The sequence below is a fragment of the Acomys russatus genome, chromosome 10, assembly GCF_903995435.1.
Source record: "Acomys russatus chromosome 10, mAcoRus1.1, whole genome shotgun sequence".
Classification (NCBI taxonomy): Eukaryota; Metazoa; Chordata; class Mammalia; order Rodentia; family Muridae; genus Acomys; species Acomys russatus.
The window spans coordinates 73,497,094-73,519,878 of record NC_067146.1 but is presented as its reverse complement, the minus strand read 5'-3'; the positions used below and the strand labels follow the sequence as shown (position 1 = coordinate 73,519,878).

Genomic DNA, 22,785 nt, shown 5'->3' with positions numbered 1-22,785 from the left:
CAGTAGAAGCAAAGGGCTTCACTCTGTGGTCGGCTGTGGGCTTACTCTGGGCTTGCATTTAGCAGAGTAAGCAAACATCTCTGCCTCTCCCATTCTTGAAACAAAACTAATTGTGTAAGCCACATTTAAGACTTAGTATGGCTTAGCACAGGCAAAGGAAGCACTTGTTCCCACGGGGACCAGTCTTGTGTATTTTGCACAGTGCTGGTGAGTTTTTACTCTATGTACCTGAAATGGGCTTCAGAATTGTGGTGGTTTGAATAAAATGGTCCCAGGGGTCCATAGTGCCCTGATAGTACCACTATTAGAGGTGAGGCCTTGTTGGAGTAGGTATGGCCGTCTTCCTGTGCAGGTGAGAGTGGCCTGCCCCTCCAGGGTCCTCCCCTGTGGCTGCCCACACACACTCCTGACAGGACCACACTCGCCTCTGCCCGCTCCAGGAGGCAGCTGGAGTCACAGGTGCCCAGGTTCGTGTTCCTTTCTCCATCCAACATCCTGCTTACACGAACAATGGTTGGGTCATTTCTCCACCAATCCCTCTGCTCACAGGAGAGAGTCCCGCCACTGATCTCAAATCTGTGGTTTAACCTGGCACCCTGTGTCATGCAGTCCTCCACTCTTACTTGTGAGGAGCACGAGAGGGGCCAGGCCGTGGCCAGGCAGTATGCAGCCTGGACCCACCTGGTGGACCCTGGACTCTGCAGTTCTGTGCCAGGACCCTGGCTGGGACCAGCAGGGACAGGAGGATCCCCCAGAGGAGGGGCGCCAGGATTCACTGCCTCCTGGAAGACATGGAGACAGTCTCTAACAAGAGTTAACTTTGATAGACTTGGTGAGGTTACCCAGGAAATGGATGAGAATTGGTGGGTTTTCTTAACAGATTGGCCATGACCCAGTACTCCTGCCTTGACCTGACCTCTCTAGTAGAGACTGTGACACTGGCCTCTTGTTTTGTTTCCCAGTCGGCTTCAGACATTGGGGGATGGGACGGACTCAAGAAGGTTGAGGACAATCCCCAAGCCCTGATTCAGGACTTGATGAAGGTGGCCTTCAAGGTCTTTAATGTTAAAGATGAGGTTGCCGAGTCTTCCCAAGTTGGGAGTGACAGAACCTTACCCATCATACCCGAGCTCTGGCTGTGGCTTTTGGTGTCCCACATTTGTCCTAATCCCTACCAATGAAGCCATGCCCTCTCTGCCAGTACCCCAGCCACTAGAAATCAGAGTGTCTCAATGGGAACTTGACCCCCTGTACCATGCCATGGAGGCCCAGCCTCAACATGAGGGCATTTCAAATCCCTCAGGCCCTTGAGCTTCTCAGTTTGGCAGAGGACTGATGGTGTCCAACTTCAGAGATCCATTACCCTATCTGAGTGTAGGGTGATGCTCCAGGCAGCAAGCGGGTAAGGCCACCACCTTCCTAGTGATCACAAAGCCTAGCTTTTTAGTCCTCACCTTGCACTCCAGCCCTATGGTCCCTTTACCTACTCTGTCACAGGAGTGGACAGGAGTCCCTCCTTTCCACCTAGGACTTTCCCTCTGTGTGCATCCTCGCTGGCAGTTTTTCTCACACTCTGTCCTGGTCATGCCTGTCTGCCTGGTGCCTTTATTCAGCCACCACACCCTTACCCATTTCAGGACCACCCTTTGCCTTCATGCCACTCTCTGGACTCGCATTTACTTCTTCTCTGGAGCTCCCTTTTGGTCCCACCAACCTCTGAGCCCATATTTTATAGGCCCGTGATTCTTGCCAAGACCAGCCTGCAGGGGGCTCTCCAGATAGGTCAGCCTGTGCATCAACCCTGAGGACACCAACTGGGCAAAGACTGGCAAATTGACTCCACACACAAGGCTGCCCACAAAAATCTCTGCTATCTCCTAGCCCTTGCTGACACTTTCACAGGGTGGATCGAGCCATTCCCCACCTCCAGGGAATCAGCAAATGTGGTGGCCCAGACACCCCTCAAATATGTCATCCCTCAGTTTGGCACGCCAAGGACCATTCAAGCACACAACAGTTCAGCCTTCACTTTCAAAGGAACTTGTGTCTGAGGCCTTGAATGGCTCCTGGAAACTGCATATTCTGTATGGCCCACAGTCACTGGGAAACGCAGAGAGAGCCAACGGCCTCCTCACACAACTCACCAAGCTCTCACGTGGGCTCATGGTGTCTTGGCCTCCCCGTCTCTCCATTGCTGTCATCTGCCTCCGAGCTACCCCACAAACTCCTACAGGTATCGGCCATGTTGAGCTCTTGTACAGAAGGCTGTTTCTCCTCAATCACCATCTCCCAGCCCAAACTGCCCCCCTGGCCAGCACTTACCGTATCTCTCTCCTATGCGCCCTTCTCTGCCGGCACACTGACAACTATCTCCCCACCCCCGTGTCAGTGGACTCAACCGACGCCAACCCCTTCCCTTTTCCCCAGGGAATTGGGTACTTCTCAAATAATTATCTTCTAAGTCTTTGGATCCCTGGTAGACAGGACCCTACGCTGTGACCCTCACCACCCCTCAGCTGCCAAACTCCTAGGACATCAGTGTTGGCACCATCTATCCAGGCTCAAAAGGCTCCAGCCCAAGATAAATGGTCTGTCCAGCAGCTGGGACCCACAACTCTCAGGTTCTGTAGGGAGCTTCAAAAACAGGTCCAAATAGTCAAGCCTGACTAAATTCACTTTCTTTACCTCTTTCTTTTTCTAGGTCGCGTTTTCTCTCTGTCACCACAGACACCAGGCACTATGACACCTCTGCCAGGTCACCTCTTTGTTTACAATTGTCTCAGTTCTTGCCCAGCTAGGAGAAACTGTGCCAGCTACAACATACTGCTGGCGCTTTCACGTTTGGGAACTTTGGACCCCTGGAGCTGGTGAGACCCACAATGACACTGTAGGCCAACCAGACAGTCCTCCAAGGGATGCCAAGATGTCATCTTCATCCTGGTATCTACACTGTACAGAGAGGTATGGCTCCCTCATGCTTTGCTTTACCTATGACAACATGGACTTGGCCTGTCGCATCCAAGGGGTCAAAGAATATGAGGGTTATCCATGGGGTACTTGTAAAAAGAACATCCTAAGATGGTGCAAACAAACAAAACAACGAGTGGCTAATATGGACAAGGATGGGCCACACCACTAGCTACTCCCCACTAACATACAACACTCCATTAATAGCCTAGGTCCTTGGAATGACCAATGGGCTCAGGGTCTATCAAAGTAAAACGTTTTCATGCCCATGTGGACAAATAGAAATCTGTCAAGCCTACATGCAGACCCTGCCCTCTGCCCTCCAGAACCTGGCAAACCACCAAGACCAAACAACAGCAGGAGTCCCTCCAACCACACCTGGGGGACACCTCCCAATCAATCTCAGGTGAAAACTAAAGAAAATGAACTTTTCTCCTAGCTGGGCCTCATCCAGGAGAGAGCAACCTTACCCAACCTCACTAAAGCCTCCAGCCTTAGCAACTGCTTTCCTGTGCTGCTCTGGGTCCCCTCTGATTGCAGTGCCCTTGCCTAGTCCACTCATAAGGCCAAGGGCTGACCTCCGAGCAAGGACTACTACTATACAAGATGCACCCTTCCAGGGCTCTCCAGACACTCGGTTCCCTAGCTGCCACTCTGGACCTCGCTGCCTCTGCAATACTACTCACACAACTTTGCTGTCTGCCTGGGCGCCTCTAGGGGGCTCTTTAGGTGCAATGGCACTATATCAAAACAAAACAAAACACGTCCCTTGCTGGTCCTCCTCTCTATGTATCCTGGTGACACTGGTACCAGAACTAACACTTTATGGACCGGCTAAAATGGCCACGCTCTCCTTTCCTGACTCCTTCCAGCCTCAGGCACCCTTTTCCCAGTTAGACTGGGTGGTCCCAATTGCAGCACGGACAGGAATTGCTGTGGCTGCCTCAACAATAGCAACTGGCTTAAGTGCAGGCACCATGGGATACTCTGCAGTCGGGATCAAAGGGTGTCTGACCATCTCCAAAGGATTACTGATAACTTGGTGACGTCACTGGCCTCCCTTCAGCACCAGGTCACTTTGGTAGCCCAGGTGGCAATGAAACTTCCTTATGGCAGACAGGGTGGCACCTGCGTGTTCCTGGGGGACAAGTGCGGCTACTATACTGCATCGAAAAACCCAGCCTTGTGGAAACGAGTATCACGTCACTCCAGAAAATAAAGAATGTCACCAGCACAGCCAGGCACATCTCTGGTGCGCTGTTTCCGGCTGTCTTCACTCTTCCCATGGCTAGGCCCTGTTCATAGGGTCAGTGGTAATAATCGTCTACTTTTCCTCCTGGCACCTTGCCTACAGGATTGCACCCGAGAACTTTCCAGAGTGGCTGTTCGCCAAATGCTCCTACACCGCTGTAATCTCTGTGCCCACAACCCCACCCACTCCTGACATGGTCTCCCTTCAACATCCCAACCAAGCAGGAAGTAGTCAGACTTCAGTCTCCTCCCCTATACACAAAGAGGTTGGGATATTAGGCTGGAGGTGTTGGGACAAAGAGTTCCTGCCCCCCCTCCAGCCAGAAGCCAGCACCTGCAGAAGCCCTCAAACAGGACAAAGAGATTCCTGCCCATGCTTACAAAAGCCCACTTAGTTCAGATTCCAAAGTGACCACTGGACTCAGGACACACCTACCCGACCCCAACACCCAGGCACCAATGCCTCTCAAGTATGTCACTTCCTCCCACTCCCCTCCGACAAAAACCTCCTGGTAGCAGGACTTCATGGCCCTCCTTCTGTGGGACCCTGAACTTGCCTGTGAGAGACTAATCCCCAATAAAGCGCCTTTTAGTTTTTAATTCGGTTCAACTGGATGCATTGCAATGGTGGCTGTGAAGAAGCCATTCAACTGCCCTATGGAGAGATGGGACAGACAAACAAACAAACAAAAGTTGATGACATACTTTAGTTTACAACATGTCAATGTACAAAGCGTGAGCCTGAGCAGCAGGGCAGAGCTAAGCGACCTGTCCCAAGAGCTGGCTTAAGGCAGCGAGTGCCTTACATGGCACACCTGCTCTGCGGGATCAGTAGGCTGCTGGGTTAAGGAGATGTCAGGGAAACATCTGCTGTCAGCTTAAACCTGGTGCAAGCGCATCCATCTGTAACGAACTATTGGGCATTTCAAAACATAAACAACTACCCAAGCTTGCTTTCTATTGTTCTAATAAATACCATGACCACACAGCACGTGGAGGGTTGAAGGCTTACTTGGCTTACCTGTCTGATCACAGCGTATCAGGAAGGGTCATCAGGGCAGAAACTCAAGGCCCCAGAGGCCATGGAGGAACATGTTTCCTGTCTTGCTTCATGGCTTGCTCAGCCTGCTTTTTTATATACAACTCAGAAGCACCTACAGGGGCCAGGAGGAGGCACTCACAGCGGGCCCTGCCATGTCAATCATTAATCACGAGAATGTGCCCACAGTTTTGCCTACAGGTGAACTGATAGAGGCACTGTCTCAGCTGGGTCCTTTCTTTCAAGATGGCCCTAGCTTGTGCCAGTTGACAACAACAAAAACAAAAGCCCTAACCAACAGTCAATGATTTAAAAACAAAAGCCCTAACCAGCAGTCAGGGGTTTAAATGGAACTCTTGAATTTCTATTTCAGGCCCTTCACCTTCTCCCTACTACCAATGTACGCATGCTCAGTTATGTAGACCAAAGAAATATGACAAAGTCTTCCCAGATCAGTCACGCAACACAGGTCTCTCTCTCCAGCAGTCACTTGCGAGTTGGTCTTACGCTGTAGCCCACCAGACTTCCCTAGTCCCACTGAGCTGACTTAGAAGTCACAGCCATTCCCTGGGCCCCAGCCACTGTATTTGTCCTTCAGCTCTGATCAAGGTTTTCATTGTGAAAACAGACCCAGGGCAGTGAAGAGCCTGACCGGTCTTCACTACACACACTCACAGCAGAGCCAGGCCAGACCTGACTCACCCCAACCTTCTTCCCCCAAGACTGCCCTCAGCGCTCACACCTGCCAACTACTTCCCAGCGCCTGTGTCTGAGCTGAAGACTTCTGACGTTCTGGAGTGAATCTGTTCATACTTGATGTTTGGTTGACATCCTCTGTACACTGTTTTGGAGACCCGAGCTCTGTAAGTTGCCGTGGTGATGCTGAACTTGTCAGCTCTAGGAGTCTTCCCTTCTTTAGCCTCCCAAGTAACAGAGAACATAGGTGCATACTACCACTTCCGGGGCAGAGAAAGATAAAAGATTCAAAAACCTAGATTTCAGAAAGCTAGAGGAAGGAAGCATAGCAGAAACCATGGACGAACACTGCTGGCTTGTTCATGTAAAAGCAGAAGCGTACATCAGAGGGAAAAGCTCACAAACCCACCAGCCTAATAGGTCCAGAGACGGAAAAGGAAATTCTCATTTCTGAAGTGGCAGAGCACTGACAATCTAGTAACTGGTGCTCCCTGAAGAATGCCAATGTCAATTTACTTGTGTATTTACTCTAAGTAGTGACACAATTAAATTCCCAACCTGTAACACTTGAACATCTCTGAGTGTGTTGGGAGTTACCATTCACATAGTCCACATGAGAGTGCCAAAGAGAAACAAAACCATCACGGATGACCTAGAATGCTAAAGACTAATAACACAAACCGAATGACGCTCTACTTTCCTGGGTTGATGTCTTCTGGGCTGCAAAAACTGAATACCAAAATAAGGCTTTTAAGAAGCTTGACGGCTCGCAACACTGGGGGAGCAGGGTAGGCAGACAGCAAGTATGAGATCAGCCTCGTGGGCTGAGATCAGCCTGAGCTGCATGGAAAGACTTTGTCTAAGCCAATAAGTCCCAGCTTCTCCCAGGGCTGGAGAGAAGGCTTGGTGGTTAAGATCATTTGTTCCTGCTGAGAACCACGGTGCAATTCCTGGCACGCACATGAGCATTTATAACTCAATTCTAAAGGATCCAACACCACTCTTCTGACATCTAGGGGTACCAGGCACACTTGGTGCAGACATACATGTGACCAAATACTCATGCACATAAAATAAATTTTTAAAAACCCTGTCTCAATAAACAAATACATGTGTCATATAATCTCTACAAAATACAAACTGTTCAATGCTCTGTGTGTGAACACAATAGAACTGTGAGGGAAACTGACCAGGAAAACACAACGTACAATGGCAGACAAGCCCAGCCCATGCAGACTACCCAAAGCAGTCACCTTCTAGGTGGCAGAAAGGAAAGAAAAATTTTCTTTAAGACAAAACCTTGCTGTGAAATCCAGACTAACCTCAACCTCATAATCCTCCTGCCTCAACATGAGTGCTGGACTTACAAGTGTGCACATGGTGTCAGCATGGAAGTCTCCTAAAAACCCCTTCACTTCGGCTAAGACACCCAGGCTTGACCGCACAATACCACACCAAAAGACAACGACCACAGATCCACCAAGACAATTCCTTGTATTGAAATGACACATTTGCCCACTCTACCACCCAAAAACCTCAAAACAACTCAGGCTTATTATTTTGGGGTGAAATTAAAAGTTTCTATTGACAAATGCTATAAAACACACGCGTTCCACACAGGTGACAAATCACACAGCATGAACATTTTACCACTTAGCTCTACTGTGGCACTGAAGTCGGAAGTCACAGGCCAGCGTACTTACCTCCAGTTGCGGGTAGGGAGGAGTCATGGTTGAAGGCGGCCCTGAGGGGGGAGGTGGCATCCCTGAAGTAGGTGGGAACAGACCCAAGGCATTCAGATTTAATCCAGGGATCAAATGTGCTTGAAGCTGCAATGGTAAAAAGGACTCTCAATTTTCTGTCAAAAGAACTGAGGGAGTGAACATTATAAACAACAGTATTCAGATCCTGACCCTTAGTCTACTAAAGAAAAAACAAAAACAAACAAAACCCAAACCCAGCATGCTAAGACTCCAGTTTTTGAAGACAAGAAGTCTTCCCACAGAACTAGAATACTTTTCACAGCCCCAGCACTGACACATTTGAAGGCTGGTGTGCCCTGCCTCGTCTGCACTGAAGAGTCTCAAGGGCAAGCAAGGGCAGCGTGGCCCTTCCCTCCCCACCAGCTCCGAGCACTTAAGACACTGTGGTCTTCCGAACACACACCCTCAGTCTTGTGCTAGCTACAAGGTCAATGCGATGCACTCTCTGAAATCACACCTCACACCAGGTACACAGAATGAGCAGTGTGACAAGATCTTCAGTCCTTGCTTTCTAGCCGAATCCTTCAAACTTCAGGTCCCGTCTTCACACTGAAAAGCAACTAAGCACACCTTTGGGGAGGACACGGGAGCCATGAAGGGGACACTGTTTTGATTATTAAATAATCGTTTTTAAATATACGTGTGTGGGTGTCTTGGTTGCTTGTATATTTGTGCACCGTGTGCATACAGTGGCCACAGACGTCAGAAGAGGGTGTCAGATCCCCCAGAGTGAGAATTACAGATGGTTGTGAGCTGCCATGTGGGTGCTAGGATTCAAACCCTTGCCCTCTGGAACAGCAGCCAGTGCTCCTAAACAGAGAGCCATCTCCCCAAGCCTAATTTTTTAGAGCTGAAAAAGATGCAAACTAGAACTACACTGGAGTGTATCTGACACTATTAACAAGGTCAGTGAGGTGGACTAACTCTCACTCAGTTATGAAACGTTTAGATAGGCAGCAATCACATAAAGATAGGCAGGCCATCCTGTGGAATGGAATGACGGGCATGCATGCTCTTCTCACAGAAGAAATACTGTCATGTCCTCTTCTCAGGTGACTGGCTCACATGACAGGCCCAACTGAAGCTTGCTGAATCATTCACCTCATATTTAAAGAGCACCTTCTTTTTAAAAAAATAATTAATCTATTGTATGTATGCCTGCATGACAGAAGAGAGCATGAGACAGAAGGGGGCACCAGATCACATAATAGATGGTTGTGAGCCACCATGTGGTTGCTGGGAATTGAACTCAGGACGTCTGGAAGAGCAGACAGTGCTCTTAACTACTAAGCCATCTCTCCAGCCCCATTTGCCTCCTATTTAAAGAGCATCTTCTTCAAGGTGGACTTTTGAACTGTTCCACTGTCAGCACCATATCGTCCTTTAAACAGTGGCAGAAACTTGCTCTCATTACCTTTCCTATACTATATTTGCCATATGAAATTCGCAGTCCCCAGGTTTCGGTGGGTAACACAGCAATATCTAGCCCTGTGTTTCTGCTTTATTATTCAGCGGTGTAGAAGCTGAGACACACTAGCCAAGCACTCTTCCCCTAAACCCTGACCTTGCAATCCCACCCACCTTAGCCTTCCTAGCTGCTGGGCTTGCTCCACACCTGGTCCTTAAGCCCATGTTTGTAGTGGTAACTTCCCCATGCTTGGCACTTGCTGTAATCCTTACAAGCATGTAAAATAGAAGATAGCAGCTATCTGATACAGAGATGAGAGATACTGCTCACAGTTGGCAGGAAAGCAAACCTAATTCACCCGGCCCTCATGCCCACACCCTTCCTGTAACACAGGAAAGGGGGTAATAACCTTTCCTCATGCATCAAGGAGCCAAGGCCCAGGAGCTACCTAATTTGTCAGTAATCACAGAGACAGCTAAGCCCAGTGCCAAGGCTTCTGGGCTATCCCAGGGACCTTGGTGCTGGCGCCACTGACAGTTCATACTGAGCAGCGAGAGACATCTTTTAACTTTCCGTGAGAACAATGACAGCCCCGTGTCAGAACTAACATTCATGGAAGCAATATCATTTTCGTAAGACTCCCTGATTTTCTTCATTATTTCTTCCTCAGCCTTGGCACACGTCTCAACATTGCCTTTAACTGTAATGGTACGCTCCGGATTATACAGCGTCAGTTCCTGCAATCTGTGGGCAGAAGAGTAGAGAGAACAAGAGTGACAGGAGGAAGACAGAGGACAGTCATTCAGCCCCACAGGGCGACTGAAACCCAATGGCCACCCAGCACCCGAAGAAAGCGGGAGATCAAGACCAAAGACCAGGTCCGAGACTTGTAAGGACCTCCTCCCATTCCTTCACCAGTGACTGGGTGCACAGCTTCGTTACGTCCGTGCTGTAAACACAGTGCACTTCCTGACCTCCTCACCTCACCCTCTGACAGTGAACTGAAAAGGAGTAATCAAAAGGATGCAGGGGGGCTGGAAAGATGGCTCAGAGGTTAAGAGCACTGGCTCCTCTTCCAGGGGTCCTGAGTTCAATTCCCAGCAACCACATGGTGGCTCACAGCCATCTATAATCTATAATCTTCTGGCATGTAGGTATACAGAGATAAAGCACTCATCTAAATAAATCTTTTTTTTTTTTTAAAGGGGGAGCTCCTACTCTTACTGGCAGCATCGTAGTTCTAGCAGAAGCAGACATCTTGTACAATGCACTGTCTGAAATAAGCGAGGAAAATGCAACAAAGTACTCCCCAAAGGCAAACTGTGTGACTGGCCTTAGTTTTCTCCAATATTCTCAGAATTTAGACTAAAGTAGTTGAAGCCATCTTGGCTGAATTTTTAAAATGGTCCATGTTGACCCCATCTATACCCTAAAGGGATAGATAGCAATGTTAAGAACTTCCTTACTTAGCTCAGGTCCTGCTGAAGCTTCAAAAGCCACAAGAAGGTTTATCTGGGTGCACCTGAGCCTACAGTTGTCAGCAGCCTTGAGAGGAAGAGCAGCATTTACCACAGGAAGGGGACTGTGTGCCTGGACTCAAAGGGTTGTGGGTGCAGGGTGTGTGTGTGACTGACCTCTGTGTTCTAGGAGTTAAACACCCATTTTCACTGCTAGGACCATGGTGGCGACTGACCTTGCACTGGACAGGTGGGATATTAATCCTTTCCTTCATATGTGTTTAAAATGTAAATTGTACAATGACGGCATAAGTCTATATAATGGAGTCTAAATTTCCTTAGACTATGTAAGTCTATAATTTGAACCTCCACTCTCAAGCCATCCCTGTCAAACATTCTGTACTGTGTTTTATCATTTCTTCTCAGCTCACCAGTCACTTCCCACTTTCTGGGGTCCTATGGCAGAAACAAAGAATTGTCACTACAGAAGAGAAGAGCTTCTCCGTATTGTCACACTAGGTGTGTACCCAAGCATGACAGCCTACCTCTAATACCGTGCCCCAACAAAGAAAGCTGCTGCAACCCCTACACACATGGGGTAAGGCTGACATGTGCAGGCCACATAGGGGATAGTTAATTATGAATTCCGAGATTTCATCACAGGACACTGAAGTTTCCAGCACTTTCTCTTGCTCAGCTCACTCCCTCTGCTTAAGAGCAGTCCTGTGGACAGGCCTCAAGCTATGTCCTGAGCTGCTCTGGATTCCTGACCCCACATAAACGAGCCATGCAATACGTGTTGACTATTGTCTTAAGTTGTTAAATAGTGGAATAATTTGTAATACAACAAAGGAAAATAAATTAGGTTATAATTCCAACTTGGGAACTAAATGCCAAACTATCCCATGAAGACACCAACTAGAAAATATAAATGTCAAATACTAAGCCTCTGTGAGAACACACAACACTTTCACAGTGGTTAGAAATAAAACAGGCTTCAGCATAACAGGAGCAGAAACAGCTGTGAGCAGAGAACCGTGTACGAAACACACAGCTTAAACACAGGCTCTGAAAGTCCCCAAACTCACAAACAAGATGGCACTCACGGAGATATTGTGATTTTAGTGTCTGTGTCTTGCTCGATTTTTTTGAGGTTTCTTCCTTCTTTACCAATGAGACGGCCTACAAAGTTATTGTGAGCTAAAATCTTCAAGGGTATCTCCTCTGTGCTGTAAATAGAAAAATGGTCATAAAGTCAGGAAGAGTAAAACACTCAGATAAAAAGACGACGTTCCATCACTACGGAATAGGAACCGTCACACCGTCTTCAGTTTAAAGTGAGTGGCAATTAACCTACATTCCAGCAACTCCTGCAGGTCACAGGTAAATAACAACAGGGATTTACGTGGGAATTCACCTTTAAGACAATTTTTCTCTTATTCACATCAGGGAATGTAGAGATGGAGTGATGGATTCTCTTAGTCAAAGCAGAACACAGTGTACAAATGAACTAGTGCAATCCTAGGATAGCCTGGAAACACACGTCTGGAGATACACCAGTACTGATAACGCATCATCAGCCACACCGGGAGAGGCTGCGAGCAGAAACAGAGCCTTGCCTCTGTATTCTGTGCCTCTGGGGAGCCTTGCTTTCCTTCTCTCTCTGTGTGCAGACACAAGTATGTAGGGATACTCACTCGTGACTGCACATGTGCTGGCCAGAAGCCCATGTGTCAAGTATCTGCCTCTATCACTCACCGCCTTGTCTTTTGAGACAGGCTCTCTCACTGAACCTGGAGCTCACTCACTGGCTGGTGTGGCTGGCCAGACACCCCCAGGATCTGCGTCTCTACCTTCCCAAGGCCAGAGGTACACAAATGCCAGCAGGACACCCAGCCCTGTCACGACTCTAGCGACCCAAGTTCAGTTCTGCAAGCTTTCACGGCAGGCACCGTACCCACTGGGGCGCTTCCCTAGCTCCCTCTCAGGATCTCCACATCACTCTTGAAATGCTGTGGGGGGCGGGGGATGGGACCGGGGGGCTCCAAGGCAGTGGACTTTCCCTTTATTTTCTTTACCTTAAACAATTTATTACACTGCACAAAACACCTATATACATAAAATATATGTACAATGGTCTTTACAAAGTCAGCACAGGTGATGAGGTCCCAGGCTACCTCGGTGAGCCTTGCTCTGTGCTGTGTTCACTGCATCATGCAGGCACGTGATCCATCCTAACTTCCCAATGGCAGAGACACTCAGTTCCAGGCTGCATAACCCAGATCCATCTCCAGTTGCCCTTAGCCCAAGATTAGGGACTTTCACACCTCCATGCCCTATTGTGCATGGAGAGCTGGGTGTAGACAAAACCAGAACGTCCAGGGTCTGCCAATAAAGGCCTGCAGCCATCTGGGGTAGATCCCAAGTTACTTCTCGGCTCTCGTTGGCTGTGTCCCCCCGCCAGGTGGCTGTGTGCCTCCTTCTAGCTGCATTTCTCCTCCCCCATTATTGCTGCTTGTTCCATATCAAGTAGGAATAGAAATGGAGTATTTCAGCATCCGAAAGACTTAATGTTTCACACCAAGTCAACAGTGACAAACACTAGCTCATCAGGAGAGCATTTCCCTCTGCTGGCTAAAGCAAACCCAAGAACAGCGTCAGAGAAACCGACGACAGAGCAGAGAACCCTCTCAGCAGGCTGGACCTCGTTACTCACAATTTTATATCTTGCGCTTCCTTATGCATAATCTCCAGAATAGACTTACAAGCCGCAGAGGTGCCTTCAGGGGTAGAGAGGATAGTAATGGGCTTCTCGGCGGCCCCTGTATTCTCCTTACGATGGACGTCAATTCTGACAGCGGCCACGAGGAGAGGAAAACAGAGTCAGTTCATGTGCAACAAGGCGTCTTCAATTACCAACTGCAAGCCCTGGGACTTCTGGGGGAACCAAGGCAGACCCACTTTATTAAAAAACAGAAACTCAAGACCAGCTGTCAACAACAGTACCTTATGGATTCGGGGAGGGGATGTTTTAAGACAAGACAAGGTTCCACATATCTAGGCTGGCCGTAAGCTCTCTCGAGTGGGAAAGGACCTTGACCTCTGGTCCTCCTGCCTTTGCCCGAGAGTGCTAAGACTACAGGCAGTCTCCACGCCCAGCTCATCCAAACCTGGAATGCACTGTGCATCCTTCCTGTTATGGTGGGTAGCCTTGACTGTCATCTTCATGGAGTTTAGAGTCACCATGGAGACAAATCTCCAGGCTTGTCTGAGAGCTTATAGATTGGAGAAGGCATGCCCTAAACGGAGCAGTACCATTTCGTGGTTTTGGGGATCCTGGACTGCATAAGAAGGAGATAGCGAGTTGAACACAGGAGCCTTTGTCCTCTGCTTCCTGACTGTAGATGCAGTGTGGCAAGACGCCCCCTGCTCCAGCCGCTGGGCTGTCTTCCCTGAACCGTGAGCCAACATAGGCCTTTCCCACCTTGAGTTGTTTTTGTCAGGCTTTCATCGCAGCCAAGAGACACACCTAATACACTAAGCAAGCACTGAACTTGAGCCTCAGCCCGCAGGAGCGCTCTTTCTTCTCAATCCAACCAACTATGGACAGGACTTTTCATTCTGCCTGAGCTGTGAGTGCTTAAGGCTTCCTTTTATATGCTCAGGGCCACCATGTAATGTCTGGAGCTTGAGCTGCAGGGAACTGTGTATGCCAAGACTGCCAGGGCCCCTTGGCAGACAGAGCACCCACCACTCACCCTCTGGCAGACTTTGCTCATCTAGCATTTGGTTTACAAGCTTCTTCATTGATAAAGTCAACAACAACTAGTGATGGGAATGAAACTAAAGAGGCAGCCAATCAGCTTTAAAAAAAAAAAAAAAAAAAAAAGCAAAAGCCAGGCAGTGGTGGTGCTTGCCTTTAATCCCAATAAAAGCAGAAGCAGAAGAATCTCCAAGTTCGAGGCCAGCCTGGTCTACAGAGCGAGTTCCAGGACAGCTGGAGCCAGGGCTAAACAGAGAAATCCTGTCTTGAAAACAAATAACAACCCCCCCCCCAAAAAAACCACAAAAAGCAAGTTGCCAATAAACTAGACTGATGTTTAAACAAGCTAGTAATTACATATATGCCAATTAATACATGATGTTTTTTGTTCTAGACCTGTAAATGTTTTAAGATGCATAAAAAATAAATATCAGTAAAGCAAAGGGTAAAGAGGCTGAGCCACATGTTTGGTGGCAAATTGGCAGGACTGACTGAAGGTATAAGGCTGACAGATTTGAAAAAGTATTATTGAGTTCAAGGCCAGCCTGGTCTACAAAGCAAGTCCAGGACAGCCAAGGCTACACCAAAGAAACCCTGTCTATAAATAAATAAATAAGTAAAATTGCTGTGGGCGATGTTTTTGAATATGGACATACACATACCACAACGCATGTATGGAGATGAGAAAACATTCAATCCCTCGCTCCACCTCACTGAGGCAAGGTCCCTCCTCCTGCCATGCGTTGTGCTCCAGGCTAGCTGGCCAGCTGTTTTCTGGAGTCTCCTGTCTCCACCTCCCACCTCCCTGTGGGATGGTGGGGTCACCAATATGCACCACCTGCATCCAGCTTTTTACATAAATTCCTGGGATCAAACTTGGGTCCTTATGTTCGCACTGTAAGCACGGTCACCTGCTAAGCCATCTCACAGGCTGCTCACCGTTTCTGACCTAACAACTCACTGTGTAGGCCAAGGTCATTCTTTCTGTGGATCTAGCAGCAGGTGTGGCCTCTGCCTAGGAGACAACAGCAGTGCCCTTCACTCAGATGTGGCCATCAAAAACATCTCTAGAAACTGCCAAATGTTCATTCAGAGAGCCACCTCTGGTCAGAAGCCACTGGCGTGGTATGTTCATTGTAGCACTATTTCTACCAAGAAAAAACTATTCTAGAAGCACTACTATGCTCCTCAGAATGAGATGGTTAATGTGTGTCGGACACACAGCTGGTTCCCTCCTGTGATGCCAGGGATGATGCCCAGGATACTGGGTACCATTATGCTACATCTGCAGCTACTTTTTACAAATGTAGTAACATAGTAGGCGGTCCTTGATCTTAAGTGAAAATATGCAACACATACCATATTTTTGTTTTTGTTTTTGTTTTTTTGGTCTTTTTTTTGAGACAGAGTTTCTCTGTGTAGCCTTGGCTGTCTGTACTCACTTTGTAGACCAGGTTGGCCTCGAACTCACAGTAATCCACCTGCCTCTGCCTCCTGAGTGCTGGGATTAAAGGCCTGCGCCACTACACCCAGCGTGTTGTTTTCTTTTAAGTCACAATAGATGCCAGTAAGTCCTATATATGTCCTATGTAAAGATATAATAGCCCAAGATTTAATGACTCTGGGGTAACAAAAATCTAAATTCATTCTTTTAAAAATGTGTGCATTTGTACACTTTTAATTAATCATGAATTAAGCTTGCTGTTGTAAGGGCATTAACTACCTCTAAGTGTGTGTTTAGGGATATCTAAGCAGTTGCTGAGTGGTCCTTTGAGTTTGTCCATCTCTTAAGGAGTCATTGCTATGGTAACAGCTGCTTCAACAAGCCAAAACTGAGGCTTGCGTCTCATTTTATTCATGTTTGTCCCAGAATTAAAACCTGTAACTTAAGGTAATATACAAATAAGAACCCTGCACATATAATACATAACACTGTGACTAGATAACAGCTCCAATCCCAGGGACCATCTTCCTAACCAGTTTTAAAGCTTGGTCACTATCAACCACGTGACCTTCCATTAACACGGCCACGCCCCTCCTGTAGGGTATTTCCAATCTTTTACTGAACTGGGGGCTATAAAACTCTTGATCCCAAGAAGGGAATGTTGCTCTGGTGATCAGCGCCCTCCCCTGAGACTATTCCGAAAACAGGCGTTCTGGTAATGATTAGTTACAATGGCAAGAATGAATTAAACGCACCGCACCGGCAGAGCTCTGCAGCCTAGGCATCAGACATGACAAAAGCCTCCCTGCTGCTTTGCCACATCGGCCTGACTAAGCACAGCTCCTGTATCTGACCCATTCCATGAGCACCTTAGAAAGGAGCAAAGCTGCTAAAGCAGAGAGCAGGAAAGGAGGTGGGGCACTCTATGCTTTCAGATGAAAGCTAGATTAACTGTTCTTGTCCCAGGTTCTTAAACTCGGTCCCAACCTCATATGGGACCCAGTACTCAACGTGAGGGCTGTGAAATGTCTGTAAGAACACGAGGTGAGCAGAATTCATCTCCAAATCAAGTGGGATGAATCCGGTGCGGTTCTGGAAGCACTTGGAAGGGCCGTGTACGTTCACTGCAGCCTTGGTGCTGAACAACATGCCTGCTTTGCCCTGTGCTGCTTATGCCCTCACGCCAAGAACTCTGCCTTCAACACCTCAGATTCAATAGCATGTGAAGAACCGGGTTTGTACTGTACACCTGGCTTTCTGCTCTTAGAGACACATCATGATTTAGTTGAGAAAAACAAGGGCTTGTAACATTTTCCTGCCATCACTCATCAGCCACATCAATCTGGCACATCTTTGGTTGTGCTATGTCTAAGCATTTGATTTTAGAAACTGGTGTTTGAGTTACTGATTTGAGTTTCATTAAAGATGATTTTTTTTTTTTTTTTGGCTTGGGATTCGGATAGATTTTCCAAAAACTTATAGAAGGGCCTAAATATACTTGTGCCATTTTGCACTACATATTTATGTTGAAGCCATGTGCTCAACACAGAGTACAGAGTCAAAGCATTGATCCGCTGTGAAAAACTTGAAGATGCTCCATGTCCTGCAGTGGCAACTACTTGGCCAAGATTTAATTCTTCATGTGGCAGCAAACAAGGCATATATCTCATTACTATACAAATCAGTTTTTATCTTTAATCAACGGTAAACTTGCATGAATACCAAAGAATTATTTTAAAATACTTTTGTGTGTGTGTGTGTGTGTGTGTGTGTGTGTGTGTGTGTGTGTGTGTGTTTCAAGACAGCTTTTCTCTGTTTAACAGCCTAGGCTGTTTTGTAGACCAGGATGGCCTCAAACTCACAGAGATCCACTTGCCTCTGCCTCCCAGTGCTGGGATTAAAGTTATGCACCACCATGCCTGGCTTTAAAATACACTTTAAAAGGATTTAGTATCAGTAATGCTTGATTTGAGCCATAAAGACCATTTTCTGAAGAATATGTAAAATTTTCTGAGGTAAAAAAGGGTCACAAGTAAAATTTACAAAGTGACTACAGGACAGCCAAGGCTACCCAGAGAAACCCTGTGTGTGTGTGTGTGGGGGGGGGGGGGGGGGGTCCTGACCTAGGTAACAGTTCAACGGTTCTCTCCACCCACTAATTATGAGCTTGGAACCCTTAATTCTGCTCACAGGTACCCAACACTCAGTGTCTCTTGCTTCAAAGCAGGCTGAGCAGAAGGGGGTGTGCCAGCAGGGCACACACGCAGCCACTGCTAGGTGTGGCTCCCTAGCTTCTGCATGCGCATCAGTCTCCCAGTTGGCTGGAGGCAAGGTGTCTGCGATGAACATGGATGCCGCCCTGAGGCCCAAGGAACACACTCAGGCAAAGCACACACAGCACCACTGCGCCGTTTGCAGAAAAAGACCATGCTCAATTTCTCTAATCGTATTTGAAACCTCTATTCTTACTAAATTTAAAAAGTAAGATCGTGTAGTCATTTCCGTAGCTGGGTCAAGCTGAAGAAAGATGCTGTTTGCACACAGCCTCTTCTCTCCTTGACTTCCCTCCTAGGGAATTCATTCTTCAATGCATCAGGGAGCACGGCTGAGCAGGGCTAGCAATGGGTCTGTCCTGTAGCCCTCTACAGAGGTAGGAGTGGAGGGAGAGTTTATCAGCTTCTTTGAATCAGAGTATCTAGACTGCACAACAGCATGGTTTACAGGTAAAACAAGTAACCTGCAATGCGATGGAGCTTGCGGTCTGACACAGGATCTTGGGCTTAGTCGATGGGTTTCAGACATAATTCGTCTTCAACCCGCTTGCTCATTTGGCAATGCAGTGGCTTCTTGTGTATCAGGCAGTGGCCCTACACTCTGGGGCCGTGGTGATAAGTGACAGGAGTTCCTGCCTGACTCCCGCAAAGTGAGCCCTGATGTCTGGTGAGACTTTTCCAATCCCTGCTAAATAACATTATCAAACATCCTCAAGAGAAAGCCATTCTGACTTCAGACTTCAATCACAGGACAAATTTAGACCAGAGGCTGAAACGTTTTTTTTTTAATTCTACCAACTGTGTATGTATGTGTCTGGTGTGTATGTGTCTGGTGTGTTTAAGTAGGGGTGTGTGCATGTCTGAGTACACATGTACAGAGGTCTCAGAAGGGGCTGGAAAGGTGTCTCAAGCAGCTAAGAGCACTTGCTGTCCTTACAGAGGAACTGAGTTCAGTTCCTAGCACGCACACCAGGAAGCTCACACCACCTGTACTTCTAGTTCTAGGACATCTAAATGCCCGCTTTTGGCTACTACAGGGTGTGTGTGTGTGTGTGTGTGTGTGTGTGTGTGTGTGTGTGTGTGTGTGTGTGTGTGTGTGTGTGTGTGTGTGTGTGTGTGTGTCTGTCTGTCTGTCTGTCTGTCTGTCTGTCTGTCTGTCTGTCTGTACATGCGCTCATGTACATTTTTAAAGAGTCAGAGGACAACTTTCAGGAGCCTGGTTTTTCCTTCCATCGCGATGCAGGGCTGGAAGGCAGGCGGGCGGTGGGAGTGGGGTGGGGGTCGGCAAGGTGAGTGCTTTCACGTGCTGAGCTATCTTGTTAGCCCGTTTGTTTTCATTTCGTAGCCTTAGCTATTGTCAAAGGCACTCTGTAGCTAAGAATGCCCAGAACGCCTAGTCTGCCTGTCCCCACCTCCTGGGACAGTGTGTACCACCACACCCAGCAGATGAACTGTTCTTCCCTGAAGTGAACCCAGGCTAGCATGCCATCTCTACACAGATGCCAAGATAAAACGAGTGGGGCGACACTCACTTAGACTGGGTCTGCTTGGTGATGTTCCGAATGGTGGCACCTTCTTTTCCTATAATGGCTCCAACAAACTGGGTGGGGACCAGCAGGCGCAGAGGCAGGTCACAGGGTTTCTGCTTGGACATCGATCCAGGGGACGCCTGCCTGGATGATCCCCGCTGGCCCAAGCCCCGGCGACCGCGGAGCTGCGGTGAGGGGTTTTGCTGGGCGGCAGCTTCATCCGGGATGTAGGCCACCTTCAAGGTGAAGTTCTCTAACTGAAATCCGTTCAGTTTGTCTAGGGCTCTGAAAATTCACAAGACACAGAGGTTGGAAGGAGAAGCAGCTTAAATTCTTGATCAAGCAGTTAGCAGTAGCTTGGAAATACCCCAGAAGGAAGGAGCCCGCAGCTCCAAGGTGACCGCCCCTCATCACACCCAAAGGGCTTGAAGAATCAGCAAACAACATCCCCTAAACAACTGCAGGACCCTGGCTGTAAGCTTGGTAACAGCTCATGATGTGCCCACAGTCTCCCCCATCTTGGGTGGGGTTCTGATCTGATCTCAGGGAGCGAACAGGCCAGAGCAAGGGCAGAAGGAAGAAGAGAAAGGAGGGAAGCTGCTCTCCACACACCATCCACTGCACTTCACATCGGCTCGATGAGAATGCGGGCCTCTGCCCACATTTTCAACTTTACGGCAACACGTCTATGGGATGGCACACACCTCAGTGGGTTTTGAAATTAAATTATTTGTGGGGGTGCACAGGGCATGTGTGAAGGTCAGAGGAGGACTCTGTGGAGTCGGTCCTCTCCTTCCATCTCTGTGCAGGTTCCAAGGACCAAACTCAGGTTGTCAGGCTGCAGTGTTGGGAAGCAAGGACACTTGACGTACTAGTTCCTCCAGACCAAGGATCAGGACAGCCAGCAGCGCAGGAGCCCTGTGCGGGCCATGCTGAAGTAGCTCCTTACCTTCTCATACCATGAATACAGACTGCTTTTGCCTTTTAAAAGTCTATGGTGGTGCATGTGAGTATACACACTGTGTACCCTCTGGCGTCTGCTCTTTTAAGTTCTATCTCACTATAGTCCACTTTACATACTGTAGATGGGGAAGCTGAGCAAAACAGAATATAATGCAAAATGGTGCAGGATATAGAGCCAGGGTTTCAAGTGTTTGTGTGCTCGTGCTCTTAACACACACACCTTCCCGACTCCCCAGAACACAGCAAAATGCATTGGGGGGGCGCTCTCCCACTTTTCCTGCTCAGCTCAAGTTCTTGCTCAGATTCTGTTTGAGCAGATGTGGAGCTCAGGTCATGCGGGTAAAGATAAAAGCACAAATAAATAAATAAATAAATGCAAGCACCAAACTCTCTCTCAGGCAGCTCCCATGCAGTCATTTCTGGTTTCTTAGTTTATTTCCTTAATTGAACATCTACTTTTCAATTCTTAGGTGGACAGAAGACGACACAAAGTGTTCTCAGCACCACATCTGAAAAGATGAGATGGGAGGCCCAGGCAGGCAGCTGAGGCTCACAATGTTTTTGGACATAGACTCTGTGCTTCTCCCTGATTCTATCTTGCTTACATTCCCCAGCACACGAATGAACCCTTGACCAAGGTCTGCAGGTCCAGGTCCAGCGGAAGGAGCTGCTTTGTCACCTTTCCCACACTGCTATGCGCAGTAGCTCTGCAAATGAACCAGGCCTTAGCATGCTTCACGTGGACGTGAGTGTTCAGCAGTGTCTCCTGAAGCCTGGTTATGGTTGTGCTGTGCAACGCCCTGGGGTTGACTTTTCTTCAAAACTACTGTGTCAAGGTGTTTCCCCCATGATTTTATGTCCAGGGGCACTCTATGCACAAGCACCAGAGGCTGACTTGTTACCAACGCCCTGGTGACAGGACCCTCACACACTGGCCTTTGCGTTCTTCTTACGCAAACATAGGTTAAGGGGTATAGAACACACTGCCTGTTTCTTAAGGGAGAAAATGGAGAGGTTTTATTAATACATAGATGCATATTTACTATACAAAATTGGATTTTCAACAATTTTAAAGATTTAAAGTAATTTTACAGGTTAGAAGAAATCAGTAAAGAGTCTTCCAAAGTCTCAATTAAATGAAGGGATCACAAATCCTTCTGTAGACATAAAAGAGTGTCTACCCTTCATTGTAAAACTGGGCACTGCTGGCTTCAGCAGTGAGCAGAATCTTACCATGGAATAAAGCCAGGCATGTTACAAAAAGGGGGAGAGGCATACACACACATTCCTCCTCATGGGGATAAACAGAAGAAAGTATATGCTGCCAGATGCGTCTGTGTATTCTGAAACAATCTAACAAAGACACACATGGCCCAAGAAACAACGCTCCCAACTTGGCAGAAGCATTTGAACATTCTACTGCACTGCTTTGAACAGTATTCCTCTGAAGGAAGGGATTCTCCCCAAAAGGGAGAAAGCAAAAGTCATGGTACCCAGTGGAGTCGGGACCCACACTCGCAGCCAGGCCACTCCAGGCACTGAGGAGAGAGCCCCGACTCTATGTGCACCCAGCTGTGTGTGTGACAACACAAGCAGAGACCCCCAACCCTCAGACTACAGTACTCCAAATAAGGTTAGCACTTACGAGAATACAGGAGCTGCTAGCTGCAGAGCAATGGCTGAAACTCCTTAGATTATGGATTTTAAGTCAACTGCTGAAAGCTTCCCACGCACACAGGTTCATATTTGGCTCTGTCATGTGGCGGTGGTCTGCTTAGTGACTGAGAAAAGGTTGCAGTACTTTCAGCAAGCTTTCTGTAAGTCCTGGGAGAAGACCTCTCGTAACCACTCAGGAGCCTTGTCCACCGCATGTACTACCTAGATCCTGGTTTTCGCCAACACTCACGTTGCTCTGGTGCCATTCGAAATGATGCAGAAGATGCCGAGGGGCCAGTGAGCTGGCTCAGTGCATAAAGGTGTTTGTGACTTGTTGGCACACAACTGAAGACCTGGGTTTGAGCCCAGTGGAAGACAGAATTGACCCTGGATGTTTTCCTTTGCCTTCCGTACATGTGCAGACTCACATGTACCCACACACATCCACACACAGACAGCCCATAATCATGTGTGCGGACAATAATAAATAAACACATTTAAAATAGAGAAAATGTGTTTGAGTATTTTTGTGGCTTATAATAATTAGCTGTACTAAGTTACTGGGGTAACAAAACA

The 22,785-nt window shown here is 47.9% G+C and overlaps 1 protein-coding gene across 1 annotated transcript in view; it reads right to left on the bottom strand.

Moving 5' to 3' along the window:
* Positions 1–22,785, bottom strand: part of Igf2bp3 (insulin like growth factor 2 mRNA binding protein 3) — a 125,325-nt gene that overhangs the window by 14,982 nt on the left and 87,558 nt on the right. Inside the window, exons 6-10 of the mRNA XM_051152418.1 lie at positions 19,594–19,875; positions 13,298–13,432; positions 11,688–11,810; positions 9,733–9,868; positions 7,657–7,782 (exon numbers count right to left, since the gene is read on the bottom strand). Coding sequence (XP_051008375.1) covers positions 7,657–7,782; positions 9,733–9,868; positions 11,688–11,810; positions 13,298–13,432; positions 19,594–19,875 — 802 coding nt within the window. The remainder of the gene's footprint in view (positions 1–7,656; positions 7,783–9,732; positions 9,869–11,687; positions 11,811–13,297; positions 13,433–19,593; positions 19,876–22,785) is intronic.